Source organism: Xenopus laevis, chromosome 2S (genome assembly GCF_017654675.1).
Source record: "Xenopus laevis strain J_2021 chromosome 2S, Xenopus_laevis_v10.1, whole genome shotgun sequence".
NCBI lineage: Eukaryota > Metazoa > Chordata > Amphibia > Anura > Pipidae > Xenopus > Xenopus laevis.
The window spans coordinates 101,205,218-101,227,582 of NC_054374.1; the positions used below are offsets into that span (position 1 = coordinate 101,205,218).

General features: G+C 36.3%; 1 protein-coding gene across 1 annotated transcript in view; it reads left to right on the forward strand.

Moving 5' to 3' along the window:
* The window catches only part of st6gal2.S (ST6 beta-galactosamide alpha-2,6-sialyltranferase 2 S homeolog), a 71,955-nt gene that overhangs the window by 37,184 nt on the left and 12,406 nt on the right, over positions 1–22,365 (forward strand). The window contains exons 2-5 of the mRNA XM_018249752.2: positions 4,022–5,000; positions 19,446–19,543; positions 21,654–21,755; positions 21,843–22,017. Of these exons, the coding sequence (XP_018105241.1) occupies positions 4,085–5,000; positions 19,446–19,543; positions 21,654–21,755; positions 21,843–22,017 (1,291 nt within the window). The 5' untranslated portion in view covers positions 4,022–4,084. The remainder of the gene's footprint in view (positions 1–4,021; positions 5,001–19,445; positions 19,544–21,653; positions 21,756–21,842; positions 22,018–22,365) is intronic.

A 22,365-nucleotide genomic window follows, 5' to 3' on the forward strand; every position in this document is an offset into this window, starting at 1 on the left:
CGATGACAATCGTGGTTTTAGAGTTTGCGAGTTTAGTCGTGGTTTTCAAAACCACGAACATCTGACCCTTAATAAATGAGCATCCACGTGTTTGTGCTTCCCTTTAAATTTGTTTTGGATGCCACACTAGTAAGCTCAGTCAGAAAGTAGCAGCAACAGCTTTGGACAGAAAATCCGTCAAACGTGGACATTTTGTAGGGGCATATTTATCAAAGTGTGTGTTTAGAGCTCACCACATAATGGATTAGTGTAGTCTGCCCATTCACTGTGATGTAACTACCTAGTCCCAGAACTAAGTCCCTAGTTTCCTAGTCCCTTTTAATTGTTCAAAACACTGGTGAAGAATGACCGTGTTACAACCCTATATTGAAATTATGTATCCATCCAAGGCCCTCAGGAGCCATTTATACAGCCCTTCAGCTGTCGCTGACTCTGTTGCCTGAACCTCTCCTAGTCCATAGGAACTGTTTATCAGCCTGTGTGTGGTCAGCTTAAGTCTAGCATTGTAAGCCAGTGATTACAAGTTACTACTTGTGCACCATTTACAATGAAAAATGATATCTGTAAAAATCTTTATGATAGAGAAGTGTGTGTTTCAGAGATGCATATCGCGTTCCTTCCCTGTAAAAGTGAGTATTTATGGCTTACTGCATATTCAGCCACTCTATCATCTGGCACAATGTGAGAATCCAGGGTTTTAAAAGAGATTTCACATCTGATGAGGGCTTTAGGAAAAATCCGTAGTAATAGCATGGGTGGTAGCAGAGAGGGTCAAAGTACTCCACAGCTGTTTGCCTTGAATTTAGAAGCTCTAATCTATTTTGTCATCAGGTTTTATGAAATAGAAACAGTTTCAGTAATTGCAGTAAAATAAACAGGTGGCCAGGGTTCCATTAGGGATAAACAAAGAGGAAAATATACTTAATGTGGCCATGCCAGCATTAAATGGTGCTAAACAAACTGAAAGTATAAAAACATGAAAATAATTGATTTAAAAGGGCATTTAAAATGTAGCTTGAGCACTTTTCAGGATTATAAGTGTCTTAACTTTATAAAATCTGAAATCTCAGCTGACATTGCTATGTAGTGATTTTTAGACATTTTTGTTTATTTTTATATCACTCTTTGGTTCTGAATTTCTTAATCAATAACATTTTGTACATTGTCCAAGATAAGAGACCTGATCATCTGGTTTGATCAGCTCTATCAATGGTAGTTTTTAGATTTTAAATTCAAAACAGTGAGTTTGTTCCATCTTACTAAGTCTAAAACTCATGCAATGTGCTTGGCATGTACAATTTCAAGGGGTTATTTATCAAAAGCCGATGTTTCAGATTTTGACCTTATTTATTATTAATAAAGCACAGTTTAATCAGATCAGGGACAAACTCTTTAAAATCTAGCAAAAATCCTAATCATAGGATTTTTTTGGAGTTTTTTTCCTGAATCTTCTTCTGGCTTTTTCTCGAAATAGTTGGATTTTCAGCTAATTACAGAGCAGACCACAGAAACTTCCAAATAGGATAGGGACCTCTCACATTGACTTATATACAACTTTGTCAGGTCTGAGATTGAGACTTTTTCCATCCTTGGGGTATAATCTCGGAAAATCTCGAAGTATTGTAGTTTTTGGCATTTGGACTTTAATAAATAATCCCCTAAGGGTTTAGTGTTGAACACATTGGTGGTTATTTATCAAAATTCGAAAATATCTTATTTTCTGAAATATACTCCGACCAAATCCTCGCAGGGTATTTCCCCTTATTTATCAATACATTCTCCCCAAAAATTCCAGTGTGGGAAAAAACTCTGAAAAATCATGAAAATCGTATGGAAATTCGAATCGTAGAGATTTTTTTATCTTCCGCACGGAAACTCAAATTTATTCTTATTTTTGCCGAAAACCAAGAAATCCGGCTTTTTGCATCAAATCCATCGCAAATTAGCATATCTTCTGAACTTTTCCCGTTGACTTAGATACAACCCCGCCAGGTTTGAAGTTTCGGATTCTGACTTTTTCCATCCCTGGGGTATAATAAATCACAAAAAATGCAAGTTTTTTTTTTTCACAAAAAAATCTGATTTTATTGTCAAAAAACTTGCGTTTTTGGCATTCGGACTTTAATAAATAACCCCCATCCATTATTGAGAAAACAAGAGATCATCTAGTCAGTGGTTCAATTTCAGATAATTAATAAAAACAATGAAGTAATAATATGTTTTAAAAGGAAAACAGAGTTTTGGTTGGTTTAAAAGGACTGGTGTTTCACCATAGGTGATCGTAGCTATAAAATTGGTCTAGCATAACTCATTGGACAACTTTTAGCTTATTCAACAACATGTATAGGCAGATTGTGCTGATCTCGGTTGGCAGGTCATTGCATGTTGCTATACAGGTGGGAGTTATCAGTTGGCCTAGTTGTATGCACAACTCCTCCCACACCACCATGCTGCTTCCCTTAAAGGGGTGGTTCACTTTTAAGTCTCTCTACATGTTACTAAAACTTAAATGTGAACAACCCCATTATGTGCAGTTTAATTCAGCCATACATATTTATGAGAAGACCATAAAATACTGGGCTGATAAGCCCATTTCTTATTAACAGCTGTAGCTTTCCTAACAGAAAAAAAGATGTGCATATACTGGAAAGGGTTCTAGAATTGAGTAACAAATATCCTATACTGCTGTGGAATGGTTAGCATAAGTTCACTAGTGAATTCTTGCAGATAGCCTTTTTCGCAGTCTAGCAAAATGTATAATTTAGCATATTAATACATTACAGAATTAAATTTTTTTTTAAAATTTCTGCCAAATACTAAATCCTCCACCAAAGATTGAGTCAAATATTAAACTTTATATGAATGCTAATTTGCACATTTATATTTGAGAAAAAATGTTAGATTACTCTAAAATTATTGCAGTTAGTTAAGTACTTTAAGGTCTCTTGGCCAAAAAGCTGTCAATAGACATGCAGATTTTATTCTTTGTGAGATGAATTCTGATTTGTTTCAGCCTAACAATCTACCATTAGCCATTAGACTTAAATAAGTAGGAAAAATAATATATCGGAAGATTAATTGACAGACAGCAATCATACAAAAGTTATGGCCGACAAATAGTAGTGACAGTCACCCAATGCTATTGGCAGATATTATCGTTTGCCGATATAAATCTTTAAACCTGTCTGATCAACTAAACGACCAATTGCCACGGTACAAAAAATGTTGTGAAACGCCACACACAATCTTTTCGTGCGACTGTAGCTTTGCGTCTATGGCCAGCTTTAGGATATGGATTCATTTTTGATAAGCACTCGGGATTCAGAAGAATCCAATTCCTGGATTTAGGGTAGCACTAATAAGTTAGTCAATATATAGTTTATTAATATTCTAATAGTTTATAATAATATTAATAGTTTCTAGATTTTCTGCATGGTGTATGTTTTTCATTGAAATATGTTTCTTATCATAGATTCACATCTTTTTGTTTTAAAGCTCTTAAAGAGTTTTTTCGTATATGTTCTAACCCTGGGGACATACAGTTTAAACTCAGGTGCAGAAAGGGCCAAAGCAGATCTTTTGTTCGCTTCCAGTGCTCAGCAGAATATTCAAAATATTCTGAGCACTATCTCCAGAACACTTGCTATTTGGCTATTGCACTTGGAGATCATTGTGTGTTGGCAGTGACAGAATTCTAAATGGCAGAGACATTTACATTTGCAGCGACATTACACAATCTGGTGTGCTGTGTAAAGCCTTTGTAATGGCACTCTTTATTGTATATTATCCCCTAGATAATCTGATTATTTTCAGACTGCTTCTAGTTAAAAAAAAAAAGAGTATATGCATATGGGCACACATATAATGTATAATAGTGCCTCGTATTTATGTATGTGCCTAAGCTCTACAGCAGCATAACTTGATAACTTTTTTAATGTAAATTCCCTTTAAAGTTTATTTGTGAATGAATACATGAGCATTGCGCTGTTTGTATCTGACGGTATCATGATACTCTCTGCAGGTATCGTGTTCCCTGAATCATCGTCATCAGTAAGTGCCAGAAGAACCGGAGCAAAACTGAGCCATGAAACCAAACTTGAAGCAATGGAAACAATTCATGCTATTTGGTATCTGTGCATGGGGTCTCCTGTTCCTCGTAATCTTTGTTTACTTTACGGACAGCAATTCTGTAGAACCAGTACCAAGTCCTTTCTCTTATGTAGAGTCTAAGAAAAATTTACCAATTCAGGGTAGGCAGCGGGCCATAATGGGAGCACATCAGGATCAATCATTCTCGTATGCTATTGACAACCAAGATTTACTTAAAGAAGGCATTTTAGATTCCTTTATTCTGGGCCCAGGTAGTATGAAAAAGATGGCTAGCACAGAGCATTATTTTGAAAGTGAACAAGAATTTATTATGTCAGAAAAACTCAAAAGTCCACATCGTAATAATCGTGAAAAAGATGGTGAAATCTATTCACACAACAATTTGGATTCAGTTTCTGGAAAGAAGGCCTTGGCTTATAGTAAAAGGTATTATCATGAAACACATGCACAGCACAAAAAATTCAGAAGGAATATGCAACACAAGAGACAGCATATGATTGAAGACTCTTATGACTGGAATGGATTTTCTTCAGCAATGTCCAAATCTTTTCTGCAGAAACTGTGGAAGGGTAATGTCTCATCAAAAATGTTGACACCACGTCTACAGAAAGCTAGACGAGAGTACCTCAGAGCTAATAAACTTGGTGTTAGTTTCAATGGCAAACAGAAAAACTCCAGGAAACTGAATCCCCAAGAACTTCTTTGTGTTCTCAAAGATCGAGCCCAAGTTCAAACTTTGGATGGAAGGGAGGCTCCGTTCTCAAATCTTGGATGGGAAAAGTATTTTCCCAAAATACCTTTGAATAAATTATATCCTCGTGGCTTCGCAACTTGTGCAGTAGTTTCATCAGCTGGAGCAATATTAAACTCCTCTCTTGGGTCAGAGATTGGTGAGTTTTATTGTAGATGTTGTACACCCCTTTGTACTCAACATTATATGGCACCACATTATTAATTATTCCTGGGGCATAACAGGACAAATTCTCATATCATTCTTATAGAAAGGTTACTATTAAACGTAATTTTCATGTAAATAGTTGTGGTAATAGGAATTAAAGGGGATCTGTCACCCAGACATAAAAAGATGTGCATTTATACATATTTATATATATTGTGTGACAGCTCCTAACGATTCAAGCCCATTATAGCAAACCTGAAATGTGTGTGGCATCATGTCATGAGGACCATGGCAAGCCAAAACAGGGACACAACTAGCACATACTATTACAGAGTCAACTGTATGCTGTACAAAGCAATATCTTGACACTTGCCCTTTAAGAAACTGTGATAACTGTGATTTGAGCATATGTGTTTCAAGTGGCAGGGCAATATGGAGGGCATATAATAAAACTGTTATTATGTATTATGTAAATTATATGTACAGGTATAGGATCAAAACAATCCTATTAGGTGTATTTCATTTTAAATACTTTTTTAGTAGACTTAAGGCATGTGATCTAGAAGGCTCCCTTACCTGGAAAACCCCAAGTCCTGAGCATTCTGGATAATAGGTCCCATGCCTGTATATAATTTACAGCTTCACATCATTGCTACAGTGTTTACTCCATGGACAATTGTCTATATACTGTATATGCTGCTAGGTATAAATTTACTCTGAAGAGGTGCATTGTCTGTAAATATAGAATTAAGATATTTATTGACTTGTTCCACTGGGAATATAAAAACCATGAAAAGTAAATATATTTCCTTGACCTATTTAGTGCTTTTGAGAAGCTAACAAGATGGAAGAGTAATAAAAGAAACTGCTTGCACAGCTGCAGACAGTCCCTCTTATGAAATTAGTTTCTGCAAAAATAGCACCAGGGGCTGCTCTTTGGGGACATGCTTTTTTGAACTATAGTACTATGTTTAATATATATTTTTAATAGAAAATAAGAATTTACTAGTCTTTTTGTGGGGAAAAATACTGGGTTTGCTTTTTCACTAAAAGCCATCACTTTGCCATTCTTTCTAAAGTTCCAAGGGGGCTGTGAACAAGGAAATAATGTCCATTTTGGGTGACCGTGAAGGAAAGAAATTGCACCTTGAGGTTATCATCCTTTCTTACATTAAGGGGCACATTTACTAAGGGTCGATTTTGGAAGTGGTAAAACTTCGAAATTCGACCATCGAATTGTAGAAATTCGATAGTCAAAGTTTTTTTCCAGTGAATTTAGCCATTTAGATCGAATTCAAATCGTTTGATCGATCGATCATAGAAATCGTTCGAATCAGACAATTGATCGATTGAACGATTTTCAAAAAAGAAAACTTTGCCTTCTAAAAACTTAGCCGAAAACTGGCTATAGGTTCTAGGAGGTCCCTATAGGCTAACATAGTAATTCGGCAGGTTTAAGGTGGCAAAGTTTTTTTTAAAGAGACAGTACTTTGAATGGTCGAATATTCAAAGTTTTTTCAATTCGAAACTAATTTTGGCCTATTCGATGGTCAAAGCACCAAAAAATTACTTCGAAATTCAAAGTTTTTGAATTCGAAAATTCACTTTGAATTCACTTCGACCCTTAGTAAATGTGCCCCTTAATGATATGTAAGAAAAAATCTTCATTGATAAATACTGGTTTATTCCTGTTTTCTATTGGCCCTGCAACATCTGTCACTAGAAAGTTGTAGGTCATTTAATCAAAGCTTAGCTGAAAAGTATCACTAATGGTACTGAATTGATTTCTTATGGCAAATAAAGTCATTCCTTTGAAGGCAGTTTTCAATGATTGCATGTATCATAGGCTTTAGTACTGTAGACCAGCACTGACACAAATTTATACTCCTATGTATATCTGGGTTGGGGGCACACCGGCATTGTAAATTACATTATAATAAAAAGAGGGATGAGTAATGGAGATTGCAGTTTTATTTAATAGATTTAATAAGATCTGATAAAATACAACCATTCTGCACACTCCTGAGGAGTTAGGAAAGTTAGGAAAACACTGCTTTAGAGGAGAAGCAAATCTTTTGTAACACCCTCTTGGCAACCCCCCTGATGCCCAAGTTGTACATTCTTACCAAACGCCAGTGCAGATCCTGAGTCCCCTTTGCAAGGTGAAAGGGTACTGGGAAATTCTTCTCTGGCAGTGCCTCCACCGAATGGGATCCGGGAATACACTTGCGGGTGGCCCTATTAGGAAAAACATTCAACATACACTTTGTATGTCCATGCTATTTGCAAGATGTCAGAAAGAAGTAGAAAATTATAAGAATATGTAAACTAAAATGGACTAACTTTGTTATAGCTTTCTCAAAGAAGACTATAAACTGCATTCTTCCACTAATGAGAAGGAGTTGAAAGACTGAAGAGAAAATACACATACATTAGCCAATTCATTATAATTGTCTGCCTGTGTAATTACAGTATTTTTGTACAAGCATTTCTATTACTGAGGGCTTTTGAAGCAGTCGCCCTACAAGGGACCTTATGCACAATTTGTAAACAGTAAACATACCAATAGCTTTTTTGGTAGCTGCATGTATGTTTTCTCACATAGAACTATTATTGCTAAGTTCCAAACTGTCTCTGGAAACAATGTCAGTGCAAGAATTATTCATAAGGAGCATTGTATTTAATAGAAACAAACAAATCTAACATTGCCGTGTACAATTCCAAGTGTTGTATGAAGTGGTGGGAATTGCTAGGAGAAATACAACCTACCTTATTGCGTAGTGATGAGGACAGTAAAGTTTGGTGAAAAAGAAACAGTGATCTGGGGCTGTTCTTAAAGGGGCTGTAAACCCAACTATAACGCTGCCCCACAGCACCCACAAATGTTTTATAGTTGCAAGAAAATTCACCAATGAGAATTCTACTGATCAAAAACTTTGTTATACATGTAAAATAATTGTCCAATGAGAATGCTGATTCCAAGCCCTTCAACTGGCATCTTGCTGTTATCTTACATATAGAGAAAGTTTTGAATTACACTGGAATCAATGTTCCCTCTAAGGCAGTGATCCCCAACCAGTAGCTCGTGAGCAACACGTTGCTCTCCAACCCCTTGGATGTTGCTCCCAGTTGCATCAAAGCAGGTGCTTATTTTTGAATTCCAGGCTTGGAGGTAAGTTATGGTTTCATAAAAACCAGGTGCACTGCCAAACAGAGTTTCAATGTAGGTTGACAATCCACATAGGGGCTACCAAATGGCCAATCACAGCACTTATTTGGCACCTCATGCTAGTGTTGCTCCCCAACTCCTTTTACTTCTGAATGTTGCTGACAGTTTCAAAAGGTTGGGAATCCCTGCTCTAAGGTGTGCACTTGTACTCCCACACACAAATTTTGAGGCCAGTGCACACAAATAAGCTTTATCTCTACCTGGGTTTCTATGTAGGCAAAGCCATAAGACTTAATAATACAACTTATAATTGTATTCTTTATAATTGCTTTATGGTATCAGAGTCAGGAAAAACCTGTACGTAATTTGTTTGCTAAAATTGAAGTTGAAGAATCTGTCTGGTTTTCTCAGCAATGTACCCTCTAAGCCGCACAAGAGTATATTTTAAAGCCACAACAAACAGCAAATTGTGGTGCGCACAAAGAATTTTGTGTTAAAACACAAAAGTTTGTATAAATTTTGACATGAAAATTTTTTTTTGCTCACATAGCCAAGAGGGAACATTGACTGGAATCAAACATGGAAATAACGGACAGACTTGTTCAGTGCTGGGAAACTGTGCTAAAAGCTTTCAGCTCCAGTTGCAGAAAAAAAGAACATGAAGCCAAATTTACACTGATCAGCTGTAGTTCTCATTGGAGGTTTTTTTTTTCGTTTTAAAGTAGTCGTTGGCTGTGGAGATTTGTATAAATGTTTGGGAAACGTTTTATTGTGCAATATTGCTTTACGAAAAGAAACCTGATGTTGCTGGACTACAGCTCCCAGCATGCCTCAATCTTTATTATATGTTACATTATTCTGGCATTTGTTGTCCAGCAACAACTGAGTAAAGTTTGATTGAGGAGTAAGCAGGGTTTACTACCCCTTTAAAGGAACAGTTCAGTGTAAAAATAAAAACTGGGTAAAGGCTGTACAAAATAAAAAATGTTAATAATATCATTAGTTAGCCAAAAATGTAATCTATAAAGGCTGGAGCGACTGGATGTCTAACATAATAGAGAGAATACTACTTCCTGCTTTTCAACTATCTAACTCTTAACGTGGCCATACACGGGCAGATAAAGCTGCCGATATCGATCCTTTAGACTAATTCGCCAATTTCTCTGCCTTGTATGGGGGCTTCCCACGGGTCTTCCCGATCATTATCTGGCCACGATATCGATCGGGAAGGTTTCATTTTTCTGCTGACCGATCCTTCTGAGCCCATTACTACTCGTTGTAATCCAATCTGCAATAGCCCTGCCGTTGGTGGGCACATTGGGGGATAGATCCGCTCATTTGGCAATGTCACCAGACGAGCGGATCTCTTCATGTATGGCCAGCTTTAGTCAGCAACTTTAAGGGGGGCCACATGAGACATAACTGTTCAGTGAGTTTGCTTTTGATCCTTGGCATGCAGGTCAGACTCAAAAGCAAACAGTTATGACCCATGCAAAGCAGGAAGTAGAATTATGGCTATTATGTTAGACATCCAGTCACTCCAGCCTTTATACATTACATTTTTTGGCTAACTAACTATATTAGAAACATTTTTTATTTTGCACAGTCTATGTGTTTACTCAATTTTTATGTTTACACTGAAGAATTACTTTAATGGTTTTCTACTTTTATAGAATACAAGTCTTAACATTCACAATAACATTTTTGACAATTCCATTCTTCTTACTTTTGCGGGGAAAAGTTTCTCTTATTTAAGCACAATAGTGTCCGTTGTGTAGAATTGCTTTGCTGACATGAAGTGGAAAAACTTTATTTGGTGGCAAAGAGCCCTGACTTGATATCAAACAAACATCTTTGGGATGGAACACAATTGTGAGCCAGGCCAGATCCCCCAACATCAGTATCCAACCTCTTTGATTCTCTTAAGGCAAATTCCACCAATGTTCTAAAATGTAGTGAAATTAAGTGATTTAGCAAATGGTGGCCAACTTCATATAAATATATATATATATATATATATATATATATATATATATATATATATATATATATATATATATATATATATATATATATATATATATATATAAAATTTATATATATATATTGTAACACTTGAAATTTTCCAAATGTGCCTTGCAGCAGGGACAATTTTTAATGGCTGCTTACATTTGCTATATGAACCATGTAACTTTACGAAAATAAAGAAGCCATTTTCTAACAAATACATAATGCAGATTGTTTTAATACAGCAGTTCAGGTTAGATGTAATGCAAAAGTATTTTGTTGCCTGCAGGGAGCAAAATTTCCCACTGGCAACAAAATATCCTATGTGTGCTTACGCTTAATGGACTAATGCATTACCCTCCACTACAGTACAAAGTGGTTTCTCCACCAGCATGTACTACTAGCCCGAAGCAGAGCAGTGTAAGCAGCATAAAAACATTTTCTGAATTTAGGAAGAGCTGTTGTCTTTTTACCTGCTTTGTTGACGGTTAGGTTCAAGTTATAAGGGTAAGATGACTTAGAAAAAAATGCCTTGTTTTGTGTCAAAACTAAATATAAAAAAATATATATTTGCTCTTCTTAAAAAATTTATTTTGGCACAGAATTGTCCCATTAGTTTTCCCATGTGAGTATCCCCTTAAAGGTGACATAACATGCAACGGGTATTCTATGGGAATTCTATTAGAAGAGTAATGTTGCACTTTAAAACTTAAGAGCAAAAAAGTTAAAATGAATGTTCTGTAAGATTACTGAAATATGTGAGTGCAATATTAAAAGATAAAGAAAGCAGAGAAAAAAACAGAGTTCCACGACCTGTAGAAAAGCACCTGTCCAATGGCTTTTTGCCAGAACACCTTAGAGACTTACTGATTTCCTTATGTTTACCAACACATGGTGCATTATTCCCCCTATATTATATATCATGCCACTATACATCAAATGTATGGCACATGAGCATTTTCTGATGTTTTGTAAATATTCCCAAGGGAAAAGAACATAAATACATAATGGCAGGAGTTGTTTCAAAAAAAGCTTTGTAATTGTTTTGTTTGTAGAACACACAGGTGATTATTTGTCTTAAAACACAGGTATCCTGATTCTATTAATTGTGTGCAGGTGCAATAACAATGGTAATTTCTCAAGACTGACATTATATGGACAAAACATCATGAAATGCTCTATGTATCTAAGTGCAAACATTAGTTCATCCATGAATACTTTTACAGTAAGTTTTAGGTTGATTATTAATGTGCAAAGCTACTGTTCTGCATAGGAGCCATACTGCTTGCTTGTCCTGTGCCGAGGCATTTTAATTGCCTGTTAAAAGAGTTGAACCATTTGTTTCTTTACCACTAGTTCTGTTGACCTTGCGTACCTCCCAGATATCCAAAATGAAGATTGTAACCGTAAGGACAATGCCAGTACTGGTACAGCCCACACTCAGATCCATCAATTATAATATAATACCCCAAAATTCACCCAACCTGTCTCTGTATAGGTTGTGATTTAGTACTACCCTACAAATACACATTTTTAAAATGTGTAGTGCAATATGGAGCCCAATTTCCAGATAATCTGACACGTTGGCTGGTTTTTGGATGTAGAACTGGTCTGTGGGTCAGTCAGCTCAAAAAATATTATCATTAAATTTCTCTTAAGGGCTTCACTCAGGAATATTATGACTAATCTTGTCAATACAGAATTAATAGCGAATGGAGGGCACACCAGAACTTTCAAAAAGTAATTAGAGGTGCAGGAACAAATGTTACCCCTACCAAAGGTAACCTATACCAATGTATTTTATCCGTATGTTCGCACACTCAAAACAGACACAATTTAGAAAAAAGGTGGTTTGAAAAAAATAATTTTTACTTTTATGCAGAGAAAAATACTTTACATGAACAACGCCATAATGCACATGGCATAATTTATACAATATTAAAAATAGCAATGACAAAGGCCTTGGTGCCTAAACGTTGGGGCCATTCTCATTTTACTGGTAGGTGTATCCGCTCCTTGTTGATATTCTGTTTGCCATGTATAATTAAAGGGTGGTTGATATTGTATGCTATTTTTAATATTGTATAAATTATGCCATGTGCATTATGGCGTTGTTCATGTAAAGTATTTTTCTCTGCATAAAAGTAAAAATTATTTTTTTCAAACCACCTTTTTTCTAAATTGTATCTGTTTTGAGTGTGCGAACATATGGATAATCTTGTCAATACTGTTATAGTTACCAGGTACAAAAAGTAAAAAACAGATCAGTCATATTTAGTATTGAAGTGGTCACTAATTACTATAATACCACAATAGTAGCATAACATAGTATTATAATTAATAGCTCTCACTGTAATAGACTTATTAGTCATTAGCTGCTATGCAGTCCTTATTATATTGCATCCACCATACACCAGGCTGTTCAGGCACTTTAAATACAAGTGTTAAAGTAATGCCAGGAAGCTGTGTCCTATTATCTGCAGGTCTGCTGGCTAAATCAATGTGACTGCTGTATTTATGGGTCTGTCCTGAATGCTTGGCAGCCCCTACTTTTCTACATTAGCTCTTCTTCACTTAAAGATGCTGTCATTTAGCCTGAGTGAAGCTGCATTCAGAGAGGTAATTTCTTTGCCATTTGATTGTCTCCAATTCTTTTTTTTTTTTTTGGAACACTTTAACTCCTTCACTGGGTGAGCCACGAGTAATCATCAAATCACTGCAGCTCCTTGGGATGTGCATTTTCCTATCTATTTTTCCTCACTTTGACACAAATGAGTCACTCTTAACCGCCTGTGATAGATTAGAGCTGCCATCGTTATCAAGCCCAGAAAGCGGTTTTCTGGAGCAAGACATGCTTCTTAGAGCTGGTTGCTTCTCAGTTTTTAGCACAAGATATCCATTTAACATGTTTTGCTCTTTGCAGTTTAGTTAGAGAATTCATATTTGCATGATGTGAAGGATTTAAAACATTACTAAAGCTCTTCATTCTAGCACCAATTAAAAGTTCCACAGAGTTACAAACTAAGCCAGGTGTCTCATGCAGAAGTGCTGTATACTTATATGCATTCCATATGCATCATTTCTGGTATTTCCAGCCCAGTTCTAATCAAAATCAACCATCTTAATCATCATAATTACATTCTTCACAACAAGAGGCAGCAGTCTGACACAAGGCCAGATGTGCAAGGCCATTACTTGGAGATGTTGCAAAGTGCATATATCCATGTGCTTGAAAATATGCAACACATAACACATATTATATTTAAGTTCATTATATGTGCCTGAGCATGTCTGAGAGATTCATATATATCATGTTTTATTTAAATGAGAAGGGGCACTATCACTCGTATGCTTTAGTTAACAGAAATGCATGTGTGTGTGTGTGTACAGTATATATATATATATATATATATATATATATATATATATATATATATATATATATATATATATATATATATATATAGTTATGGGATCCGTTATCTGGAAACCCATTTACCAGAAGGCTCTGAATTACGGAAAAGCTGTATCCCATAGACTCCATTTTATTCAAATAATCTGTGTGTAAAGAGCTTTTTGCAGAAAACAGTAATTGTTTATATGTTTGTCATCCTGAAAGCAACCTATCACTTTGTGATTTTCCCACAAGTCTAATTGTTTTAGATCTCACTGTCCTGCAATATCAGCTCCATGGAATGGCCATTATAGTCTAATAGAAATGGTAGTCATTAAAGTCACTTGTGCGTGAATTCAATTAATCAAACTAATTTAATTAGTTATATTACAGAGGAAAAATCCATTATACAGCAGTACTTATCTGCAATAACACTGATGAGAAACAAAGGTTTCTTTGCTTCCAGCTGGAAAGCTAAACACTGTACATTATAATGTTAACGCCATTATTATAAAGTAGGCATATTCCTTCACACGCAGCTCAGTGTATTATCAATAGGGATGTAGCGAACGTCGGAAAAAAAGTTCGCAAACATATTCGCGAACTTGCGCAAAAATGCGAGCGGTTCGCGAACGGTTCGCGAACCCCATAGACTTCAATGGGAAGGCGAACTTTAACATCTAGAAAAGACATTTCTGGCCAGAAAAATGATTTTAAAGTTGTTTAAAGGGTGCAACGACCTGGACAGTGGCATGCCAGAGGGGGATCAAGGGCAAAAATGTATCTGAAAAATCTGCCTGTGTGTGCTTGGAAGAGATAGTGTAGGGGGAGAGCTGTTAGTGATTTCAGGGACAGATGATAGTAAGTTTGCTGGCTAGTAATCTGCTTGATACTGCTCTGTATTGGAGGGACAGAAGTCTGCAGGGATTTGAGGGACATTTAGCTTAGGTAGCTTTGCTGGCTAGTAATCTACTGTTCTCTTTAAACAACTGCCATACGTTGACCTTGTAGGCATTGTTTGCCCAGTTTTTTTGGACGCAGCCACTGAAGCACAGTTGCCAGAAAAAATATGCCATATAAATGCTGAAAATAGTCATTTTTCGCCATACGTTGACCTTGTAGACATTGTTTGCCCAGTTTTTTTGGACGCAGCCACTGAAGCACAGTTGCCAGAAAAAATATGCCATATAAATGCTGAAAATAGTAATTTTTCGCCATACGTTGACCTTGTAGACATTGTTTGCCCAGTTTTTTTGGTTGCAGCCACTGAAGCACAGTTGCCAGAAAAAATATGCCACATAAATGCTGAAAATAGTCATTTTTTGCCATATACGTTGAGTCAACGTATGGCAAAAAATGACTATTTTCAGCATTTATATGGCATATTTTTCTGGCCTCTGTGCTTCAGTGGCTGTGGCCAAAAAAACTGGGCAAATAATGCCTACAAGGCCAACGTATACACTACTACAGCGGTGGATACGGATTACGTAAAATATATTATGGCTGCTTGAAAAAAGTGACTCCGGTGTTTTTTCTGGAGACGGTAATATTATGGATATTTAGACAGAATGGGAACAAGGTCACACAGCTCGATGGCGGGTTGAAGAAAACAGTGTGCAAATAATGCCTACAAGGCCAACGTATACACTACTACAGCGGTGGATACGGATTACGTAAAATATATGAATGCTGCTTGAAAAAAGTGACTCCGGTGTTTTTTCTGGAGACGGTAATATTATGGATATTTAGACAGAATGGGAACAAGGTCACACAGCTCGATGGCGGGTTGAAGAAAACAGTGTGCAAATAATGCCTACAGGGCAAATAATGCCTAAAAGGTCAACTTATACACTACTACAGCGGTAGTAAAATAAAAAAAAGTAAAATAAAAAAAAAATTAAAGTTGGTGCTGCTGAACTACTAGGAGCAGCAGATTAGCACACCAGTCCCACTCCCCAACACTGCTAGACTAATAGCACTGGGCTCTTATAGTAGTAGTAGTAGTAGTAGTAGTAAAACAACAAAAAAATAAATAAAAGCAGTCCTTACAAGGACTACTGTTATTGCAGCAGTCAGCAGATGAGATCAGAAGCAGGACAGCTGCCCACTGCAGCTACATACAGAGCACTGCAGTAGAAGGTAGATTACTAGCCAGCAAAGCTACCTAAGCTAAAATGTCCCTCAAACCCCTGCAGACTTCTGTCCCTCCAATAACAGAGCAGTATCAAAACGATTACTAGCCAGCAAACTTTCAACTGTCCCTGAAATCACTAACAGGCAGCAGCTCTCTCCCTACACTATCTCTTCAGCACACACAGGCAGAGTGAAAAAACGCTGCAGGGCTTCGGTTTTTATAGGGAAGGGGAGTGGTCCAGGGGAGAGCTTCCTGATTGGCTGCCATGTACCTGCTGGTCTGGGGTGAGAGGGCAAAAAAAAGCGCCAACAATGGCGAACCCAAAATGGCGAACGTCGCGCGACGTTCGCGAACTTCCGGCGAGCGCGAACACCCGATGTTCGCGCGAACAAGTTCGCCGGCGAACAGTTCGCGACATCTCTAATTATCAATTGTCTGTGCAAAACAAATTAGATTACTTAATAAATTGACAATGAAATGGATGTTCTACCAACTTTAACTTCTCCCGCAAGAAGTAATTGCAGACACATTTTTACTACAGTAGTGTTTTCTAATATGCTTCTGCATGCATGTTTGTACAGAGTTTGGAGGATTATATGGAATGCTTGTGGCCTGTGGTTTTCTGTAATTTTTCCATAATTTGGATCACCATACCTTAAGTCTGCTATAAAAACATTTACACATGAAACAAAACCCAATAGGATTGTTTTGCCACCAATATGGATTCATGCAGTTTAATTACTATCAAGGACAAGCTACTGTTTTATTATTGCAGAGAAAAGGGAAATCGTTACAATAAAATTAGAATTATTTGCTTACAATGGATTCTATAGGAGATGGCCTTCCTGTAATTCAGAGTTTCCTAAATAACAGGTTTCCAGATAAGGGATCCTATACCTAAAATATAATTTTATTTATATAGTGCATACACAGCACTGAACAATTATGCAGTATAGAAAAGTACACACAGGAAGGACAAGTACTTTAGTAATTAAATACAAATAGAGATTAAATACCAGAGACACAGTAGGATGGATATCTCTGCCCTGTAGAGCTTACAGTCTAGGTACTGTAGTGCCATATCATAGGTACTAGATGCAAAATGGCCCTCCATCATGTAGATAGTAAGCTGGCTTCAGCACAATCCTCATGTCATATGATATTTTCTGCCCCTAGATGTGTGTTATATAGTAGTAGGGTAGTAGGTTCTTTATAGCGTGGTGGAACTACAGAGAAAGCTGACCATGCGATCATCCTGGGAGATATTTTTTGTTGCACGGGTTACCTGAACTCCACGAGCACCTTTGTAGTTCTACCCTATGTCTCATAACAGTTTTATTTAAATAACAATCTGTGCATGCCTGAGGGTAGCACTACACAGGAGATTTTGATCAGATTTTGTTGGTCAGATTTTATCGGATCATGCCATGCAACGCCACAAAACACCACTCAACAGCACAAACCTTTTTAGGATGCTACAAAATCTGATGACCCTAGGCTAGAATGAAAAGTCGGATCAGATAAAGTTGGAGGGGGTCTTTTGTTCATGCGTTTACTGACAGATATTTCAAGTAAAAAAGTCTTTCCGACATCATCCGTTTTTATTTTGTAGGATCAAGACACAGCATGCAGTGTTCCCATCCCACAGTCATGTCAGATGGAAAATTTACAAGTAGTTTATGCATCTGATTTTTGTATCCATCCCATTATATTTTTACCCACGGGACAACATACAACTTCTAGGATGTGTTTTGTCTATCTGACACCATCCTACAAAAGCGCTTATGGAATTCAGCCCTGAGAAATCTGATGAAGCAGCAGGTACTTGAGACAAAGAAATCAGGGCAGACTTCTGACCATAATGTCTGGAAGTCTCACCCTCCTGGGCCAAATTATTCAGCTTCTAGTCTTAATATTGTCTAGGTGTCAATTTAGAAAAGTGGAGGCTGTCAGGGTTGATTTTATTTATCCTTGTATCGCTAGCCACTTTCTTCAAATAATGATGGACTGGGAAATGTCCCTTCTTGTTAGGGGATAATAACACATAGGACATCTATGAGAGGAGATAAGGACGCTTGCCTGCTGTTTTAATTAGCAAACATTACACAATTCTAAGATATCACTCCAGTTCGATGGTATAAAACCTAGTACATTTATTTTCAAATGTTCTTCAGCTTGTGTCAGTCACATCATGTCTCTGCTGAAATGAAGCATTGCCACGAAGGTGCAAATAATATCTTTCCTTATGCTGTCAGTTGGTGTTAGTGTCAAAATGATTTCTGTTGACAATATTTTAACTGGTTGTTTTCTCAAAATTCTATATCTTGCGGGAAAATGCCAAGGAATGCAGGTATTATAAAAAGCCATTACTAATGGAATGAACCGATTGCTGACCTGATTGCTAGTGACATTCTGCCTGCAATTTCTTGTGAATGCTTCTTGTGAATACCTGTACGTGCAATGCACCCACCTAAATCTAGTGGTTTGTTTAGAAGAACTTAATATGAATTCTATAAAGAATATAAAGCTGGTATGTTGCATTACTACATTAATACTGTATATATATATATATATATATATATATATATATATATATATATATATATATATATAGATAGATAGATAGATATACACACACAGGATTAATGTAGTAATGTAACATACTGGCTTCTCTCTCTCTCTCTCTCTCTCTCTCTCTCCCTCTCTCTCTCTCTCTCTCTCTCTCTCTATATATATATATATATAATTTTTTTTTTTATGTATATATTTTTAAGCCTGCAGAGGGACTGTAGTCCTAAAATGTAAAAGATGTGAATTTTATAGCATATCGAATCGGAGCAACATTTATTTGAGATACAGATGTTTTCTTAATGTAGGACTGTCAGATATATAATTGTGTCTTTTACATTTTTTAAAGTTTGCTGCAAGATGGTTTGGGAGTATATAAATACAGCTTTAGAAGGCAGACACAAAATTTGGAGGGTGCTGCATGAAGAATAGATCACATGTTTAAAGAATAGATCATGCTGACTGGCTATGCTTTAAACCCAAATTAATTTATAAAAACAGGTGTCAGGTATTCATTGACAGTTAGATCCAATATATCTTATAGGGGGGCTTTCTTTCCTAGCAGAGGAATTAGTGCTCTTTCAAATAACTGATTCCAGTACAAACAAAATCTATCAAAATAACTGCCCTCTGCTTAAATCCTGAAAGTAGAGAGACAAGATTTCTGGTGATTTTAATAGAGGGAGCTCTAATACATCTTCTAGGAGACCCCTATAAGATATATTGGATCCAAATGTCAATGAATATCTGACACCCAACTCCTGCATAAAGAGAGAATAAAGAGAAACAGATGCTGAGAGAGGGATAGTGAAGATAAACTTGATTATTTCAGAAGCGTTACAGCATTTTTAATTGATTATATTTAGAAAACAAATTATTTCAGTATGCTAAAGCTTATATTACATTTTCTATTTCGCAATAGTTCCCCTTTAACATTAAAAGGATTGTTTTGTCAATAATATCAAGTACAAGGTACTGTCTTATCATTGCAAAGAAAAATGAAATAATTTTAAAGTCTAAATTGTTTGCTTTAAGTGGACCCTATGGGAGATGGCCTTCCAGTAATTCAGAGTTTTTTGGGATATCAGGATTCCAGATAAGAGATCCCATACCAGTGTATCTGGGCTGTGAACTGCTAATACTAATGTATTATGTCACTCCACAGATTCTCATGATGCAGTGCTGAGATTTAATTCTGCACCGACAAGGAACTATGAAAAAGATGTTGGAAACAAAACAACGTTACGTATTATAAATTCTCAGGTAACTTGCATTCTAATTCTTGTGTTATTTTAATAAAACAATTAAGTAACAAATATTAGAAGGTCGCACTGATTACAAGTTATGGTGTAAGGTGTCAAAGATCTCTTTTGTAATATTGGCTGTACATGTAATATGCCATATGCTCTAATCATCCTGTTCATGAACTCAAAGTGATTTTTAAAGAAAATTTAAAAAATTGGAAAAATTTAATATTGGTATGCTTTAAAATGTGCCCTGATCCATCCAAGCTGTGCCCAATTACAACTCCGGTTGCCCTAAACCCAACCATATTTTAGTAACTTGTGCCCCTGGTATTATCCACACATTGGGAATGCCCACCTAGATAGGGGGCAAGTGGGAAGGGTGAAATATTTCAAGTTCAAGTCATTTATCATTATATGGTAAAGATTCCATAACAAGTCTGAAAATAAGCCAAAAACAAAATGTCTTCAAAATTTGCTTGCTATTATTTATTGTACAGACAAATATATTCCATATATTAAATTGTAGGCATGTTATAAAAGCATTTGCACCTGAAATGGCTAAATACCATGCATGGGTCCCAAAATCCTTGGAACCTGGGTCAAATTTAGATGATTATTAATTCTCTGGCCCCCCTTCTGCAGGATTTTATATAGCACCTGACATGCATTCTGTTCCTACAATGCAGTACTGACTGCAAGTATAGGAATAGTAAGTGCCCTGTAAGTAGAATATGAATAATCATTAGTCTTTTGGAATATGGCCTTTGCCCTTTGTTAATTTCATGTATGTCTGCTCCTCTTCTTGGTGTAACATGTTACTTTTCATTCCTGCTGCTGGTGCTCATTGTTTTTTGTAGTTACAATTTATGGGTACAGTTTTATAACTCTCATACAGTTATATATATGCCCAACCTCATCCTGCAGCATCTGTAGAATTCTACTGGAAGCACTAGAGTGACACCCAGTGGTTATTGTGCAAACAACTAGCTCAAATTGCAAGAAACTATATGACTTTTTAAAAACAAGTGTTAATTAAAGTAAGAAAACAATAAACTTGGTCCCTAGGCAAGGCATGATTGAACATGTTCTCAATGTTACATACAAGACTTCAATGATAATGCTTGAACTAGACAACCAAATGAGTATTCTAAATAGAAAAGGATACTTAAGGGGGGGATCACACTGAATAAACTCTTAAATACCCATGTTTGTGCTTTTTAGCACCTTTTATTTCCCCAGAAACAGATGTGCAACTCATATTATTATTTTTAACATATTTGTCAAAATACGTTGCAGTGCTTTATTACTTAATTCTCTCAACATTAGTATCCGATGGAGGTAACAATCTAAACATGAAAACAAACTAGGGAAATTATATCAGAAGCCAATTTATTTCCTCTGTGTATTTGGACTGTGAAGGATGTGAAAGAAGATGGAACCGCGAGGGAGAACATCCAAAGGAACCCAACACTACAGGGCAGTAACGCAACCACCGCACGCCATACTTTCTTCATAGTCACTGCCCTTTGCCTTTGATGATATTCCCTGCTTTGATTTTGCTAAAAGGTCAATATACACTCATTCACAGTATTAACCACATAACTAGGTATTCTATAAAATAAGCATTCTGTCCATTCTTTTGCTGACCATAGGTAGCACAATGCATCACTATTTAATAGGTAGTGTAACTTAAATCTTAGTATACTGTATAATGGAATGGCATATCCATAGCTAACGGCATTCAGAAAAGTCACTATAACCTTTGCTAAAATCAAGTAATATGAAATGATAAGCAAGTGATCTATCCAGTATAGTAAATGAATTCCTGTAACACATATTATCATCATCCTTTAACCCTGATGTATTATTCAGATATTTACAGAAGACGTTCTGTTATTCTGTCCTGGGTAAAGCTGAGTATATAGATTTTGTCGGTCTTTATATTCTGAATTGCATGTCTTTTGTATTGGTTCTTTTTCCTGTTTGATAATAAAAAATAACTATACTTTTCTTTTCATAAAGATGAAAATGTCTGCATGTAAGGTATTGTATGTTACTCAGCAGAAGAAATGGACTATGGAATAGAGAAGTGAAACTGCTCACAAGGCGATTCTTCTTTGTTGCAGATTCTTACCAACCCAAACCACCATTTTACTGACAGTTCATTGTATAAAGATGTCACTTTAATTGCTTGGGACCCCTCTCCATATTATGCAGATCTTCACATGGTGAGATACATTCACTTGTTAATGTCAAGATTATAAAATAAAATAATCTTCTCTCGATTTCTCATAAGTCTAGTGTTCTTTTTATAGTGGTACCACAAGCCAGACTACAACCTATTCCCACCATATGAGAAACATCGTAAAAGGAATCCTGACCAGCCCTTTTATATCCTTCACCCAAAATTCACATGGGAGTTATGGAAGATAATTCAGGAGAACAGTAATGAGAAAATACAGCCCAACCCTCCCTCATCTGGATTCATTGGTACGTTAGTCCTGCTCATTGATTGAGAACGACTTGTGCTTTTATAATTGCATTTCACAGCTTTTAGTTTTAACCTTAAGAGCGAAGTGTAATGGCCCCTATTGATTAAAATATAATTCTATTAAGGAAAATTAAAGCTCTCCACCACACAAGCAGGTGCTAAAATATTTTGTTAGTGAGATGGTTTAATTCAGTGTAGACATTAATTAACATTTAACAAGGTTATTGTGCCCAAGGGTACATTAAGAATACAATGAACCTTACAATGCAGGAATTATAGATCAGATTTTAGAAAACAAGTGCAACTGAAATTTAATATATTACTCCAGAGTCACTTAAAATTGATAT